The sequence below is a fragment of the Coenobita brevimanus genome, chromosome 89 (assembly GCF_032717465.1).
Source record: "Coenobita brevimanus isolate Jiangsu-jjx chromosome 89, ASM3271746v2, whole genome shotgun sequence".
NCBI classification, from domain to species: Eukaryota; Metazoa; Arthropoda; class Malacostraca; order Decapoda; family Coenobitidae; genus Coenobita; species Coenobita brevimanus.
This window is the reverse complement of record NC_137042.1, coordinates 11524736-11542198: the sequence shown is the minus strand read 5'-3', so window position 1 is coordinate 11542198 and position 17463 is coordinate 11524736. Positions and strand designations below refer to the sequence as shown.

At 42.7% G+C, this 17463-nt stretch overlaps 1 protein-coding gene and 1 non-coding gene across 3 annotated transcripts in view; both read left to right on the top strand.

The window, feature by feature from the left end:
• The window catches only part of eRF3 (eukaryotic translation release factor 3), a 51355-nt gene that overhangs the window by 7268 nt on the left and 26624 nt on the right, over positions 1-17463 (top strand). For both annotated transcript variants that reach the window (XM_080281396.1, XM_080281395.1), the window contains exons 2-3: positions 5541-5813; positions 17131-17277. In XM_080281396.1, the coding sequence (XP_080137522.1) occupies positions 5541-5813; positions 17131-17277 (420 nt within the window). The remainder of the gene's footprint in view (positions 1-5540; positions 5814-17130; positions 17278-17463) is intronic.
• Positions 2147-2274, top strand: LOC145411477 (small Cajal body-specific RNA 8). Its single transcript, XR_013899418.1, has one exon.

Sequence of the window (17463 nt, the reverse complement as noted above, 5' to 3'; positions counted from 1 at the left end):
TGATGTTAGCTGGAATGGAATACTGGTACCCCTTGTTCTGACCATGTGAGTTAGTGGTGTTGATTTATATGCATTGTGTCCCTTGCCTCACTCTGAAGTGAATACTTTTGGCATTAGCTGGAATAAAATATGGGAGAAGACATGACTGTGAGAGAATTAAAACATGCCCAAATGTTGTATGCGGAGCTTTTGCAGTGCAGAATAGATATACTTTTATTTGAGCAAGGTGGTTAATACTTGTACTGTACTGTATTAGCATTTTACCAGTTTTGTTGATCTTTGGGTGTGAAATGTTTACTGCTTTTCTCTCAAACTGACAAAGAAGTTAGGCTCCCCCCCCCCTTCCTATGTAACTTAAAAGCAAGTGCGTCACTAACTGTTTAGCTGTTTCACCCAAATTAACATTTATGTGAGAAAGGTGAATGGTAGGATACTTACTGACTGAGTTAGAGAAAGAACAGAGGAATTAGTTGGAGAAGAACAGGGAGGCTTTAGAAAGGGAAGAGGTTGTGTAGATCAGATATTCATTCTTAGATCTTATAGTGGAAAAGTTTCTAGAGAAGGGAAAGAAGTTGTATGCGGCTTTCATGGATTTGGAGAAAGCATATGACAGGGTGGATAGACAAGGATTGTGGAAAGTATTAAGAATATATGGAGTAGATGGGAAGTTGTTGAATGCTGTGAAGAGTATGTATGATGGTGCTAAGGCTGCAGTTCATGTGGATGGTGAACTGAGTGAATTTTTCTGTTTGAAGGTTGGGTTGAAACAGGGATGTATCATGTCTCCATGGTTGTTCAATCTGTACAAGGATGGGGTAATAAAAGAGGTACAAGGTAGGGTAGTGGATGTTGGAGTGGCCCTGGTGAGAGAGCATAGTGTTTGGAAACTCCCTGTACTGTTGTTTGGAGATGATACTGTGTTGTTGAGTGAAGACGAAGGAGAGCTGTAAGGCTTGGTGGATGAGTTTGGGAGAGTGTGTAAGAAACGGAATCAAAGGTGAATGTAGGGAAGAGTAAAGTGGTGGTCTTTGAGAGAGGTGAAGTCAGTGAATGTACAGCGAGGTTGGATGGTGAGGAATTGGAAAATGTGAGTACAGTATGTTTAAGTACTTGGGTAGTGTGATGAGTAAGGATGGAGGTGTGGAGGGTGAAGTGCTTGAAAGGGTACAACAGGGAAGAAAGGTTGCTGGTTCCTTGAAAGCCGTGATAGGAAGCAGGGAATTGAGCATGGAAGCTAAAAAGTTACCGGTATTACATGACAGTATTGTGATACCAACTCTAACGTATGGAAGTGAAGCTTGGACGTTGCTGGAAGGACACAAGTCAAGAGTGAGAGCAGTGGAAATGAGTTATTTAAGAGGAGCCTGTGGAGTCACATGGAGAGACAGGCTGACAAATGAGGATATAAAGGAATGTTGTGGTGTGGATGTGATAGAAACTGTTAGGAGGAATACACTGAGGTGGTTTGGTCATGTGGAGAGGATGGAGGGTGAAAGACTGACGAAGAAAGTGTATGTGAGTGAGGTGGAGGGGGGAAGAGGGAGGGGGAGGCTGAGGATGAGATGAAGGGATGGGGTGGAGAGGTATATGAGAGAGGGAGGTGTGAGTTGGGAGCAGGGCAGCGAAATGGCGGGGGACAGGGCGATGTGGAGGCGATTTGTTTGTGGCCACCCCGAATGGGATTGAGGCGTCTGGCAATAGATAGATAGATAGATAGTGAACAAAGTGGCTAATATTTGTACTGTATGAGAAATTTAGCGATTTTGTTGACCTTTGTGTGTAAAATGTTTACTGCATTTCTCTTAAACTGACATTGAAGTTATTATTATTATTATTATTATTTTTTTTTTTAATCCCATCCTCTGTGACTTAAAAGCTAGTGAATCACTAACTGTTAAGCTGTTTCACCTAAATTAACATTTGCTTGAAGGAATGCTAGGTATTGTATGAAGACCCTGTCCCTAACCCGAGCTGCAGACCTCACATGAGGCAAAGTGAAGGTCTGCTCAGGCCAAGCTGCAGGTCTCATATGAGACACAGTTTACATTGGTTTTAAAACAATGACTTAAGGGAGGTAAACTTACAAAGACTCTACCTGGGAGGGGTTAAGATGCCTAAAGTTAGTACTGTATGCCAGGGAATTAAGAGCCAGTCAGACAAACATCTAGACTTAGTCCAGTCTGTGATGGCAAAAAGACTGGCTAGAGTAACATGCTCTCTGATGACTGACCTGTCACAAGTCTCTCAGTTCAGACAGATACGGGGCACACAAGCTTCTGCAGTTGCCAATACCATTAAGTGTGATGGATCTGTTGATTATATTGTAGGTTATCAGTACGGAATTGCTTTTAACCTTTCAGTAATGTACTGTAGATATTGTTCTGTATATATATATATATATATATATATATATATATATATATATATATATGTATATATGCATATGTATATACTGCATATTTAGTAAGTTATAATTAGCTTGGCCTTGGACTTCAGGCCACATTTGCAAGGCCACAGCTTCAGCTTTGGCCACTGCCTCTAAAACTGGCTCTGGCCTTAACATTGGCTTTTATGCTGGGTGATAAGTGTCAGGGCCTTGTGCTAGTCTGAAGCCAGATCAGTGTGATGGCACACACACAGATAAACACTTAACTGGTACAGTACATACTGTAAATACTTACATACTGTACATACTTTTCAGGGAGCCTTTTATTTCCTTAGCAAATGTCACCCCTCACATATTGCCTGTTGTCATAGGGTTTACTCATCCAGCAGTGTCTCACTGTCATGCCAGTTTGATCCCCAATGAGATTTCCCTGATTATGCCATCCTTGCCCAGTTTGCTTATCTGCTATACAGTACTTGACAACCTGATTTGATATACAATACTGTATCTCAAACTATTGCACCAGTTCCTTCATAGGCCTGACCTGTGTATCAGATGGACTTAAGGGGCATGAAAGGCCTAAAATGTGTGACATAGGCTTGAACTGATTGGCTTGTTTACTTTAAAAATTTAATTACAGTAAACTTGCACTTTTGCATCACCACAAAATCTGGCGCTGCTGGCTCGGCTCTGTTAAAGCAATATCCAGCAAAATTATGCAATATCAGGCACTGAAATGGGACGTAACCAGTGGTTAGTGCAATATCCAGCATCAAGGTATATCAACCGGTTTGTGAACGGTAGCTAACCAGCGCTGTATTACTGTATTTTATAATTACTTGATTGTATTTTGTGTTTAATTTTCATCTTTTACTCATGGTAAAGTTTTTAGGATAAAGGGTCAGGACAGATAGTAATGCAATATCCGGCTTAACTCCAAATACCAGTGGGGGGTCCTATGCAATATCCGGCAGTTGACATTCAGTGTAGAGCTTGTCTGAATTATGCTGGATAATTCAGAGTTTAAAGCATCACTGTATACTTGATATGAATAGATCTAACTACACATTAAGTACTGGGTAGTGTATCTTTCTAGACAGTGTAACCAGCCTTCCCCAAATCCACTTTTGACTAGGCTTGGATTTAAACTTTTAATCGTATATTATCAGGTGTGTCACAAAGTACACACACACACACACACACACACACACACACACACACACACACACACACACACGATACATGCCCAAGAATTTCTGCTGATTTTTGTTGTGCCTTGTTCCGTACACATTATCATAGTGTAAATACTGATATAAAAAATTCATGCCCAAACCTTCCTCACCCTCCAGCCCACATTACCCCCTATGCTGACGTATACTGTTATGAGGGAAATTAATTCTTGCCTTGTGCTATGTAGTTATGAGTGTAATAAGTTTAAGGAAAGGCAGGTTATAGGTGACAGACCCTTTGTTGCCCAGCAACAAAACTGCCATCAAACCAACCACTGTTATTTCTTACTAAGGTAAAATTTCTTCTCATTGCCACCCATACAAAGAATTTCATTTTGCTTTTGACCCCCTGAAGTCATGCTGTCAGCTGTTAGTTGAGTTAAACAAGGGTCTCTTGGAGACAAAACATTTTCGTTATTTTGGGCAGACTTGAAAACATTTTCATTTCTCGTAGGCATAATGAATTATTTGAAAAATAAGAACATAAATATTGGTAAATAATTAAAATGAATATGCAGAGGAGAAAATGTGATAGCAGGTAGATTATAAGAAGAATTCAAAAGTTAAAAAAAAAAATATGCTCAGAAGACACTGTAGAAATTCTATCCATTTGGGACTAATTGTTGATTGTAGTGTAGTGTCACCTAACTACCTGTACAGTATTTTGAACACTGATTTTTATCATATCATTTACAGCAAAATATTACTGTGCACATTACTTAGTATTTCTCTTGGTTAAATTTAGTATTGTTTACATTAATCCCTCCTGCATTTTGGTAAAACTTCCTATTCCTCTTCATGCCAAAGGTGATCCATGTGTGCTTTGATAGCATTTGTGTGTCAGATGCTTTTCAAAGGAGGTTGTACAGGGATTTGAGGTATATATTTCCCAGAATGAAGCAGATGGCAATTTTATTCACCCTTGAGTCATGGGAAACATCTCAGATGCATAAAGATCATTTGCCAGGCAGTGCCTGATTTATGTAGTTTTATTTCTTACATACTAGTGGCCGTGAAAATTTGAAAATACCATTGGAAAGCTCACTAAATTCTGCTTCACTGTAAGTACCTTATGCTTCATGGTACTTAACTTTGAGAATTGCTAGACCAGGTTTTGAACTACAAGGTTGGATTTTGGTGGGGGGGGGGGTGTCAGTCCTACTTTTTTTTTTTTTTTTTTTTTTTTTTTTTTTTTAAGCCCACCTTTTGAAAGCTTTTGTTACAGAAGATAGTTATGAAGCCAGTGACTTATAATTTATGCTGATAAAAAAAAAAAAAAAAATGGGAGGGGGTGGGTGATCAGTCAAGGGAAAAAAAAAAAAAAAAAACCATCTCCAGGAAGGCAGGGAAAACAGACAGCCACAGAAAATGTTAATATTTGAATTTTTTGTCGCATCACCTTTATTGACCTATAGGAGCACTGTGGCCTGGGGCTAGGCTACATAGTCCAGACACATAAGGTGAGTTCTACTGTAGTTATTTTACCTTGACCCAGATTTTTTTCCCTTTGCAGATCGACATAGCTCAGTAGCAGAATAAAAAGATACTGTAGCTCTACATCCTATGCACAGCACTTCTCCATAAATTATATTCTGGCGTAATTTCTTGTTTCAACTCTGTATTCAAGATGGAGAGATTGCAATTTTAAGCCAAGTTACAGTAAAACAGATATAGTTGCATACTCTAATGAAATTATGAATCTTGTTAACTTACGATTTGTGACAGGAGTGTTAATTTTTACTTTACAATATTTTATATATATTTTTTTCTAATATACTGTACAATACTACTCATTCCCATAGTTGTTGTAGATAACTGTCAGAATTTGGAGCTTTCAGTTTCCTTTATAATATGGGGATCTGGTTAAGAATGTGAAATTGTGCAGCTTAAAACTTTTTTGTATTCATAGTTTTGCTTGGTTTCAGATCCGCCTCCGGAGCCGGTTGCGCCAAGCCCAGAAGAGCCAGTGGCCAATAACGAGGGAGATGTGCCAGCAGACTCGTGGGAGGAGCAGGAAGATGCAGCCACCCCCTCACCCTCACGACAAACCCCACCCTCACCCCCAACACCAGGCACACCTGATGATGATGAAGATGAAGACAGTGATGAAATTAAGAAGCCAAAGAAGAAGCCTCTGGATGAGGATGATTCCCTCCCCAAGAAAGAGCCCGTCAATGTCATATTTATTGGGCATGTGGGTGAGTGACTCGCTGTATTTCAAAGACAGTAATCCCTCAATATCCATCATAATAGAGCCAGAGGCATGACCTGATACAGGCAGTGAATGGATACAGAGCAATATCCTTTACTGTACCCATACCCAAAATATGTACAGTACCCTTCCTAATTTTGACAGTGTTCTTAAGGTCTTTCGGCTGCTTTTTGACATCAGAGCACACATTGCAATATGCAGTGTATTCCCCCCCCACCCCCAATAAAATACCAATATGTACAGTGCCCCTCTTGACTTTGGCAATGTTCTGAGGTCTTTCAGCTGTTTTTGGACATCAAAGTATACATTGCATTATGCAATATACAGGTATTCCTAAACACTAAGAAAACAATGCATAAAAAATATACATAAAACCCTACCAGTATGTACGGTAGAGTACCCCTCCTAATTTTTGCATGTTCTGAGGTCTTTCAGCTGTTTCTGGACATCAAAGTACATTTGCAGTCTTTTAGCATTATTTAGACATCAGAGTAGGGGAAGAGTTAGGATCAGTGAATTGGAATGAAATGGATCTGGACAGCCTGTGGAATGCTTATAGGGATTGCTTAGTTAAAAATGCTGAAGCAGTGTGTGGTGTGACTAGTAACAACAAAGAAGAAAGGTATGGCATGGTGGGATGATGAGGTTAAGAGAACAGTGGAGGAAAAGAGGAAGAAGTGGCTAAAGTGGTTACAGGACAGGAGTTCAGTTGAAATAAGAATTGAATATACGAAGAGCACGAAGCACATAAAGAGACTAGTGAAGAGGTAAAAGGAGGAGGTAAATGATGATTTACAGTCGTCTGTTTTATGAAGGCAGTTTGGGTGGGGCAATCTGGGACCTCACACTGTTAGCTCTGTTGTCACATTGCCGTCGACACACGTGTAATTATTTGTGAGTGAGGTGGAAGGGGGAAGAGGGAGGGGGAGGCCGAGGATGAGATGGAGGGATGGGGTGGAGAGGTATATGAGAGAGGGGGATGTGAGTTGGGAGCGGGGCAGTGAAATGAGGGTGGACAGGGCGACGTGGAGGCGATTTGTATGTGGCCACCCCGAACGGGATTGAGGTGTCTGGCAATAGATAGATAGAACTACTTATAAATGAATTTTAAACACTCTGTGTAGATGTAATTCAATAAAAAAGCTGTAGTATAGTATAAATCTCATAAGACTTGTCAGCGTTGCTTTTGCGACGTTGTCAGATGGTGACACTAGGGATAGCCCTGCGTGAGCGGGTCTTACTCGGTCAGTCTCCCGCCATGGAAGCTATAAAAAAAAAAAAAGCACCTATAGACTTTTACCTCAGGGGTGATGTAGAAAAAAGTTGACAACAAGAGAAAAAATAAAGAAAATAAAATTAGTAGTAGTTAATACAGTATAAATATGAGAGAGAGAGAGAGAGAGCATGTGTGTGGCAACAGAGCTGACAGAGTGAGGTCCCAGAGTGCCCCACCCAAACTGCCTTCAAAAAATAGAACGACTATAGGAAGAAAAATGAATGCAAACTACTCTAAAAATAGGAAGTTATTCTGGAAAGAGGTGCTGAAATGTAGAAGTGAAAGCGGGAAGAAATTGATTGTGTGAAGGATGTAGGTGGTAGATTATTAACCCATGCGGATGAAGTAAGGACCAGATGGGAAGAATATTTTGAAAGCCTAATGAATGGGAACAGAGAGAGCAGAGTGGCTGTAAACATGATTGGTTTTGGGGGTGTGCAGAGAAGGAATGTAGGGCCAGGAGACGTGACACTCACTGGTGAAGAGTGCTGTGAAGCGGCTGAAAAATAAAGTGTATGCAGAGATGATTAACCCTTTAACCGCGGGCTTGATTTGCTTTTTCTTGTGGCACCCGCGGGCATATTCGCGCTCCAACAGACTCTCTAAAAATATTTGCCAAAAATCAGTTATTACTCCTAGAATATTAAAATCACATATGCTTATGGCACATACCTTCAGCTTTCTCCTGGGGTGTTTGTTGAGCCTTTGTCGAGTACCATAGGACTTGTGGAGACCTCTGAAGTTGGGTAACGAAGTCTCCACTTTACACTTCCCGACAACCCGTAATATGATTACCACAGCCTGATATTATCACTAGAAACACCATTCTATGATTCTCAAATAGTTTGGAATCCATATTCCAAAAAAAAAAACACTGTGAAAGCAATGAAAATTACGAGGGCGTATGACCTTCCCACTTGCGCTAGTTCGCAGCTGGTGTTGTCATTTATTGTTCATAAAAACACTCACAGTTTATATTTCTATTACTATATAACACTTATATATATCTACAGTCTTTATCCATAAGTTTCCTTCAGTAATAGTAGTTTATTGTCACTGTAGGCATTCAGTTTCTTTCAGTAAAATACGTAGCATTCACAGTCTCGTCCTGTATACTAGCATTGAGAGTGAATGTCACTTTCACCTTCACTCTCATAACTCATAGTATTCATACATGCTAGAGTGAAACTTTGACTTTCATTACTCCAAGTATATATACTCGTACAGGTATTCTTATAATACACCTAATTTACATTTCTATTTACGTTCTCTATTTTATTTACATTATTTACATTTGTATTTTATTTACACTGTGTTATGCCCTGTCACTTGAAGTAACTTATAAAACTATTTTCCACTGTTCACTTATATTTATATTCATTGCTTTCACTTGCTGTTTACACATTATTTACAATTCCACTTGCACTGTTTTACTCAACAGAAAGATTGTAGTCACTCTCTTTCAATTGTCAGCCCTTTACCTCTTTCCACACGAGGTTTAGTAGGGGGTAAAGGTCACAGGGCCCTTTGCATGGGGCTAAAAAGCGGGGAGAAGTTAGCAGGAGCAAACAGACTTACCTTCACCTTCGAAGATGACTGAACTGATAGGGGTGGGCCAGGGTGGCCTACCTAGGGAAATGCATTACTGCCAACGTCATCCTCTTGACAGCTGCTAATATATAAAAGTGAAATGATTGGCAGGAAATCTAGACAATACATTATAAATTAGGTAGTTCCAGGTGAATATAAATATCACTTAGGCTTCTCCCTTCCCTCCTTATACAGTATATATTTTTAGTACGAGAATAGATTATACGGCATATTTCAAGGGGAAATAAACAGCGAAAATTAGCGAACGAGTGCACGTGAGGTGTTGTCAGGTGATAATTAGCCAATTCCAGGTGTATGGCACTCTCACCTACCTTATTTCTTTTTGGTATATATTATTTGGTATAAGAATAGGGCATAGAGCATATTTCAATGGATGAAATCAGTGGAAAATTCCAGGGAAGATTTACTTAGCGTAGCACGGCCGGGCAGGTGAGAGGAGAGGGTAATGGAGGGAAGGTAGGGAGGGGAGTCAAGAACGGGGAGAAATGGCTAAATTGTCAACAATGGATGGGAGTACAGATGAGATTAGGAGTGCTGAATAGTGTTGGCAGTACTGATAGATGATACAAGCTACCACTTGAAAGCCTGGGGGAATTCAAAATAACACAGAATCGCAAAAGTGACGCCCCGCGGTATGATCCCTTGCTCCCAAGCGTCACGAAAGTGACGCCCCGCGGTATGATCCCTTGCTCCCAAGCGTCACGAAAGTGACGCCCCGCGGTATGATCCCTTGCTCCCAAGCGTCACGAAAGTGACGCCCCGTGGTTAAGGGGTTAACCCCTAAAACGCGGATCGTCGCATTTGCGACGGTCGGCCCAAAGGGCAGAACGGCGGGTCGTCGCGTTTGCGATTTGAGTTAATTTTGAATAACCGCGGGCAAGCATGCTCCAGCTGGTATTGTCTATCAGTCCCGCCACCCGTGAGCTACGTTTAGCACACTTGACCTTGGCACTACTGACCTCGGTTGTTGCCAAGTCTCATTTTTTTTACCCACCGACGCACCGATGCGCGGCCCTCCCTCGTCGTGCGATATGGCAACGCGCGGACGGCTGATACGTGTCAATCTGCGCCGTCATCTCGCAAGCACTTTTTGCTACTGGGAAACGCTTGTTTCCCCAGTTGCCACACTGTCATTTTTTCGCGCGGTTTGCCCCAGAATAGCGTCAGTCCACGCAAATCTGCCACGGTGACACCATGTCTAACTCGAGCTCTTCCGAGTCTGTGCCTTCTAGCCCTCCGAAAAAGGGTTTTGTGACCTCAACCCCCTTCAAAACCTTACCAGGAACTACTAAGGGGCTAAGTGACTCTGCAATAGCCTCAGAACTTTTGAAAGCCTCAATGGACTATGGCAGCGACGTCGGTGTGTGGTCGAGCCTGGCTAAGTCAGAGACACAATCTAGTGCTGATTCCGGGCCAGAAGTGATTGTTTCTGTGCCGGAGGAGACTGTGTCAGTGCCCAGCACCTCAACAGGGAAGGCTCCGGTGAGAAGGGGCCTCGAGTATGGGAAGGGGGGAAAACGGAAAAGGAGCGGAGACCCCAGCTCACCGCCATTGTCCCCTACGCCACGTCACGCCACCGCAAGCCTGCCACGTACTCCCAGCCCTGTTCTCTCGTCCTCCTCCTCTGCTGTCCTGTCTCCTGAGTCGTCAGAGTCTCCTTCACCACCAAGAAAGGGAAGTAAAAGAGCATCTTTACGTTTGAGAGGTTATCGTAGGCCTAGTGTTCGTGTTGGTAGAGTTAAGTCCCCTAGTATAAGGCTAACTCGCACTAGGCAACTCAGGAGTCATGCCACCGTGAGTGACCTTGACCCAAGTGATAATGTCCCTCCCACCACCACCACCACCACCACCACCACCACAACACCAACACGACCTGGGATAGCCTCTGCCTCACCTACTGTTGCCCCGCCTGCCTCACGCACTCCCACACGACCTGCCTCACCCCCCGCCGGCCCAAGCACCTCCCAGTCTAGGCAGGGAACGCTAGATGCCTTCGTTTGGTCAGAGGGATCAGATTTTGTGCCTGAGGATCTGCCCTTTGACGACAGTGAGTGTGGACTTCAGGCTGACTTCCCTGTGGACGACGATGGTGAATGCCTTGACTACCTGTTGGCCTTCCTTGACGACGAGGTTATGGAGCACATCTGTACCGAGACAAACAGGTACAAGGGGCAATGTGCGCCAGTTCGCGAAGGAGAAGGTGAGGCGGCCACGCCATCCACGTCACGGATGGCAGCATGGGTGCCTCTTACGATCCGCGAGCTTTTTGTATTTATTGGATTGATGTTGCTAATGCCGCACAACTGGAAACACAAGTTAGAAGAATACTGGACTTCCGACGAGCTGTGCCCAACACCCATTTTCAATAAATACATGAGCCACGATCGTTTTAGGCAGCTGATGACTTATCTTCACTTCGCGAACAATGATGAGCCATCCCAAACTGACCCATTATGGAAAGTGAGGGGAATCCTGAACATGATCAAGGATAAGTTTACGAGGTTCTTGCGCCCGTTCAAGAAAGTCGTGATTGACGAGTCTTTGGTATTGTTCAGGGGCCGTCTTCGGTTCGTCCAGTACATTCCAAGCAAACGCCACCGCTTTGGAATCAAGTTTTTTGTGCTGTGCGACTGCAAGACGGGGTTCATCCTTGACTTCGTCATTTACACCGCCAGCAATGTCGATTTGGATAAGACTGACCCCCTTGGATTCTCTGGTTCTGTGGTGAAAGTGCTTTTGGAAAAGTACTTTGGCGAGAATCATGTCCTGTATACGGACAATTACTATACCGCTCCTAAACTCGCCAAGTACCTTTCTGAACACGGCGTCGGCTCCTGTGGCACTGTCAGAAGTAAAAGGGCACATTACCCTGCCTTCCCCGAGGCTGAAAAGTCAAAGCGGGGAGACGTGCACCTGAAGAAATCTGACAAGATGCTTGCGATCAGGTGGCATGATAAGAGAGTCGTGAACATGCTCACCACAGTACACAAGGGTGAAATGCTGGCAACAGGGAAGGTCGACAGAAGGACTGGCGAGCCTGTGATGAAGCCTGATGCTGTCATTGACTATAACGTCAATATGCGGCTGGTGGACAAGTCTGATATGATGATTGGAGAGATTGACTGCCTGAGGAAAAATCGTCGTTGGTACAGGAAGGTGTTCTTGCACTTGATTGATATGTGCATGTTGAACGCCTTCATCCTGTATAAAATCAAGAACAGGAAGCCAGCCAACTACTCTCTCAGACGATTTTCCAAGACTTGTGTCTACCAGCTGCTTCAGCGTTACGGCCAGGTTCTTTCTACAGGTCCCAAACGCCACCCTCACACACCTCCAGACCGCCTACAGTGTCAGGACTACCTTCAGCGACACCACCTGGAGCCACTGCCAGCTACTGCAAAGAGGGGGAAAGCACTGAGGAGGTGTCATGTGTGCAGCCATACTACCAGGCAGGAAAGAACCTTTAGGCGCACCTCCTTGCAGTGCAAAGAGTGCAAAGTTCCCCTCTGTGCTTACCCGTGTTTCTTTGACTACCACAGCCTAAGTAGATTTTGAAAATAAGGGTAAGAATCTTTGAAATAATACTGAGAGTGACAGTGATAATATTGTTTAGTTTTCTTTTACGTGCTGACAGTGACAGCCTGATGAGTGTAAATTAGTGTATGTACTTGTAAAAGCACTGACAGTGACAGTGTTTTTTTGGTGTAAATAATTGTACATAGTAATAATATAAGTATTGCGAGTGACAGTCACTCCAGTGTAAGAAGATGAAAGCATATTTCCCTATTCTATGTTCTGACAGTGACAGTTTGTTGTGTAGAAAATATTATTTTTATAACACTGGACAGTGACACTGATGAATAAGGCAAAAAAAAGAACAGATACAGTGAATGTGAGCGATAGAAATGAAGTGCGAGTGGCCGACAGGAGCGAGAATAAAGTGCCTGCCGTAAGGCTGAATAAACTCGCGCCACAGTGGTCTTCCTCAGTCCCAATCCACAATACTGGCAGTGACATTGATTTTTATGGCCGTAATAGTGACAGGCAAACGTTTGCGAATTCCTGTGATGAAAAAAAAAGTAGTATACGTGTTTTTTGCCGAGAAAAGGCAAATGTGACAATATTGACGAGAAGATCGCCACCGCGCTGCATGTCGGCCGTGCGCTCCGTCCATTTTAGCCTTATTTTCAGTTCTTATTTACAAATACGGATTCCAAACAACCTGTACATTGTTGTATAAAGTGTACTGTGACAGATTGAGGCTGTGGTAGAAAGAAAACTGGGTTTCTGGAGGTGTGAGAGTGAAGACTTTGTTACCCAACTTTGCAAGTCTTCACAAGTCCTTTGGTAGTCAACGAAGGCTCAACATGTGGCTCAGGAGAAAGCTGAATGTAAGTACTATATGCCATAAAAATTTTAATGCTCTAGGGTTAATCTATGATTTTTGGCAAATATTTTTCCACAGGTACTCAGACCCCGCTACAACCCCGCCACAGCGGGGGGATCGCCCGTACATAGCCGCGTTTTAGGGGTTAAGTGTAGTGGACAGAGTGGAACGAAGTGCTTGTTGGAGATATATAAGAAGTCATGGATGAGTGAAACTATGCCAGCAGAGTGGAAAAAGGCAGTGATTGTATCCATGTACAAAAATAAAGGTGAGCAAAGTGAGTGCAAGAATTATCGTGGTATAAGTTTATTGAGTGTGGTAGGGAAGGTATATGGAAGAATTATTATAGAGAAAGTAAGAGAGATATCAGAAGTCCTTGTGAGTTATGAACAGGGTGGCTTTAGGAGTGGCAGAGGATGTATGGATCAAATATTTGCAGTGACACAGGTAGCAGAGAAGGCTTGCGAGAAGGACCATAAGGTGTTTATGGTGTTCGTGGATGTGGAAAACGCATTTGACAAAGTGGACAGAGAGGGATTGTGGAAAATTTTGCTCATGTATGGTATAGATGGTAAGCTGCTAGGTGCCGTCAAGAGTTTTTATGATGGTAATGTCCCCATGATTGTTCAGTGTATATATTGATTGGGTGATGAGAGAATTAAAAACATGAGTAATGGTGGGGGGGATGGCATTGGTAATGAATAGTGATGGATGGAGTATCTCAAATTTGTTCTATGCTGATGATGCAGTCTGTCTATCTATCTATATACTTAGGCTACTTCCCCCAAGGAAAGGGAGGTAGTCGAGACAGGACGACACACTCCCAACTTACTCATCCACTCAAACACAATCATTTGTATCTTAGCATCAGAGGGGAGAAGGGACAGATCCCCCCTGTGGTGGGGGGGGGGACACAGTCTGGCCACACTATAGGATGGTACTTCTACTCTGCGGCCAGGTTGTGTTAGGAAGAATACTGCCACCATATTCCCTGCGTGTCGTAAAAGGCGATTAAAAAGGGTGGGGTGAGGGGACTAGGGACCCCCTTCTCTGTTTTGTAGTTCCTAAAGAGAGATGATGCAGTGCTACTTGCAAATACCAGACAAGAACTTGGTAGGCTAGTGCAGAGTTTTGCTGATGTCTGTGAGTGTTGTGCCTTGAGATTAAATGTAGAAAAGAGTAAAGTGGTTGTTATTGAGAGAGAAGATGGCTCTCAGTGCAATGTTACAGTGAATGGAGAGGTACTGGAATTGGTGAGAGAGTTAAAATACCTGGGTACAGTGACAAAAAAGAGAGGAATATGTGCAAAAGAAGTGGAAAGTAGAGTGACTCAAGAAAGAACAGTAGCAGGTGAAATGAAGGCCTTGATAATAAACAGAGGCTTGAGTGTTGCAGCTGCACGAGGCTTACATGAAGGAGTGTTAGTGCCAGCTTTAACATATGGATGTGAGACTTTGGTGTGGCATGAAAATGAAAAGTGAAGAGTAAGAGCAGTGGAGATGGGACTGCTGATGAATGTATGTGGAGTACAGAGGGTGGATTGGATACAAAATAATGTGATTCATGAAAGATGTGGAGTGAGGAAGTCCGTGGACACCAGAATCGAAGAGAGTGTACTGAGATGGTATGGTCATGTGGAGTGAATGGTTAACAACAGAATGATGAAAAAGGTATATCTGAGCAAATTTGAAGGAGGGAGGAGACGAGGTAGGCTAAGGAGAAGGTAGAGAGATATGGTGGATGAGTGTGTAAGGAAGAGAGGTATGAAGTCGGTGGGGCTAGGGAACTGACAAGAGTTCGAGCTGGCTGGATGAATGTTGTGAGGAGAAGTGCATGGTCAGGGATTTGGTACCCCGTTTTAACATGGCAGCGTCCGGATTGACTCTGTTGGATACATTTATATGAAACTACAGAACGTGGTGAATGTTTTTGGCGTACCTGATAGAGTCAGGATCCAGAGGCTTAATGATGAGTGAATGGAAGCATGGCCCATTGGATTGGGCTAATTTGGGCTGTGTGGACATTGTTACTCGTCACCCTGCCCTGGGGTGGGAATGGAGGTCCAGATGATGATGATGATGAAAATACACGTGGGAATATCTAGTGTAATGCTAGACACCAAGAATCCCTCTTAACTTTGGCAGTGTTCTGCGGTCTTTCAGCAGTATTTAGACATCAAAACACATGTGGGAATATCCAGTGTAATGCTAGACACTAAGAAAACAATGCATAAACAACAAAAATCCACAAATATCCTACCTACAGTATAATGTACAGTACCCCTCCTAATTTTGGCAGTGTTTTCCGGTCTTTCAGCTGTATTTAGACATCAAAACACACGTAGGAATATCCAGTGTAATGCTAGACACTAAGAAAGCAATGCCTAAACAACAAAAGTCCACAAAAAAAAAAAAAAAAATGAACACAACGGTTGCCGTGTGTTTAGCCCTCACGGGAATTCAAAAGGTTTCTTAGTAAGAGTAATGGCTGACTCCTTTCACAAAGAAAAAAATTTCAGTGTTTAGCCCTCACGGGAATTCAAAAGGTTTCTTAGTAAGAGTAATGGCTGACTCCTTTCACAAAGAAAAAAATTTCAGTTTCAGTATGCCCCCCTAAAATTGGTTATATTGGTATAAATTGTATACCACCATCTTCTGTTGTACAAAGCACACAAAACTAATGAGTAAAAATACAAAAAAGCATTGAGGCTAAACTTGGAAAGTAAAAAATTCCTTCAAATAATTTCCCAACATCCTAGCGCAAAATTTTGCACACCATGCAAGAGCTAAACTTATGTCTAGATGCAGAATTTCATGAGATTTCTCAAGGTCGTTTGGGAATTTCGCTTTGAGCAATGATATTGGAATAAATTGCAAAAAACTAAAAAACTCACACAGGGATGGTAGGCAACATGAGGGTGGGGAGGACTGAGGGAGAGGGAGGGAGGTAAGTAGAGGTGTATGGTATGTAGGAGGACTGCTGGGCCTTGGGAGCAGGCTGTAAAGCCTATGCCCAAAGTGGGCCATCTGTGATCATGGGGAAGGATGGAGGAGGGACTAGGGGGGAGGGGGAGAAGTGAGTTATGCCATGGGACTTTCACCGTTTGGTGAGGAGGCAGAGAGGTGCTTTTACTCTGGTAGTGGGCTAGGCTCTGTATTACTACATCAAGGGTGGTATGTTCCCATTGATCCGGCCGGCCAGGGAACTTTCACCATTCGGTAAGGACCTGTACAGCCATTCTCGCTCACCTTGTAGTTTATGTCTGTTTTCCTTGCACGTGGCTGGTATGTGTCCTTTGATTGGGTGCTTTCAACCATACGTTAGGGATCCGTGGTCATTCTTGCTCACCTTGTGGGTTAGGGTCTGTTACCTGCACGCAGACACAGAAGCCAGTGAGCCACAGAACATATACTGTATATGTTTTTTTTTTTTTTTTTTACCTTGTTGGCAGTCAGTCGGCCACTGAAACCGGAGCTTTTATGAACAGATACGGACAGATATATCTGGTTACGGTTATAATACAGTCAAGGCCTAATGAACGGATACAGACTGTGTGGATAATTGAGGTATTACCATATATCTGTATTTATCTACATGCGCGCACACACACACACACACACATATGAAAAGGGAAATGTGTCGAGAGTAAAAGAATGTGAAGCAGAGTAGGGCATTACTGTACTTGAACAGTATTTTGTAGAGGTGAGAAAATGCTGGAATGAATTTGGAAAGTGTGAAAGTTTCGGTGATGAGAATGGTGTTAAATTACTAGCGAATGAAAAAGAGCAGAGAACAGGCAGAAAAATTATTTAAGAAACTGATTCACTCTCATCTTAAATGTCAGGACCAACTGCCTAACCCTGGGCTCGTATGCTCCTCATGGGGCAATGTAGGATTGGATGCTGGATAGATGGATGGATAAAAAAGAATGACTAGAGAAGACCTTTAGTAAACGTGATGGGAATTTCAAGTTGGGTTTCATGTACTCTGAAAATAGCATGGTGAATTGTACCCTGATTCTATCTCCAGATGCTGGAAAATCTACAATTGGTGGACAGATTATGTACTTGACGGGGATGGTGGAAAAGCGAACACTTGAGAAATATGAAAGGGAGGCGAAGGAGAAGAACAGAGAAACTTGGTATCTCTCATGGGCGTTGGACACTAATCTTGAAGGTTTGTGGTTTTTTAATGGCTTATACAGTCTGTTGTACTACGGTATTCTTTATTTATATAACTGGTGTAAATACAAGTTAGTTTTCAGAGTATGTATTTTTGTCAATTTGTATGATTTAGCCAAACTACCAAGAATATCCTGAGTGAGTAAGAGAGCTTGGCTGTAGCCTAGTAGAAATGCTTATG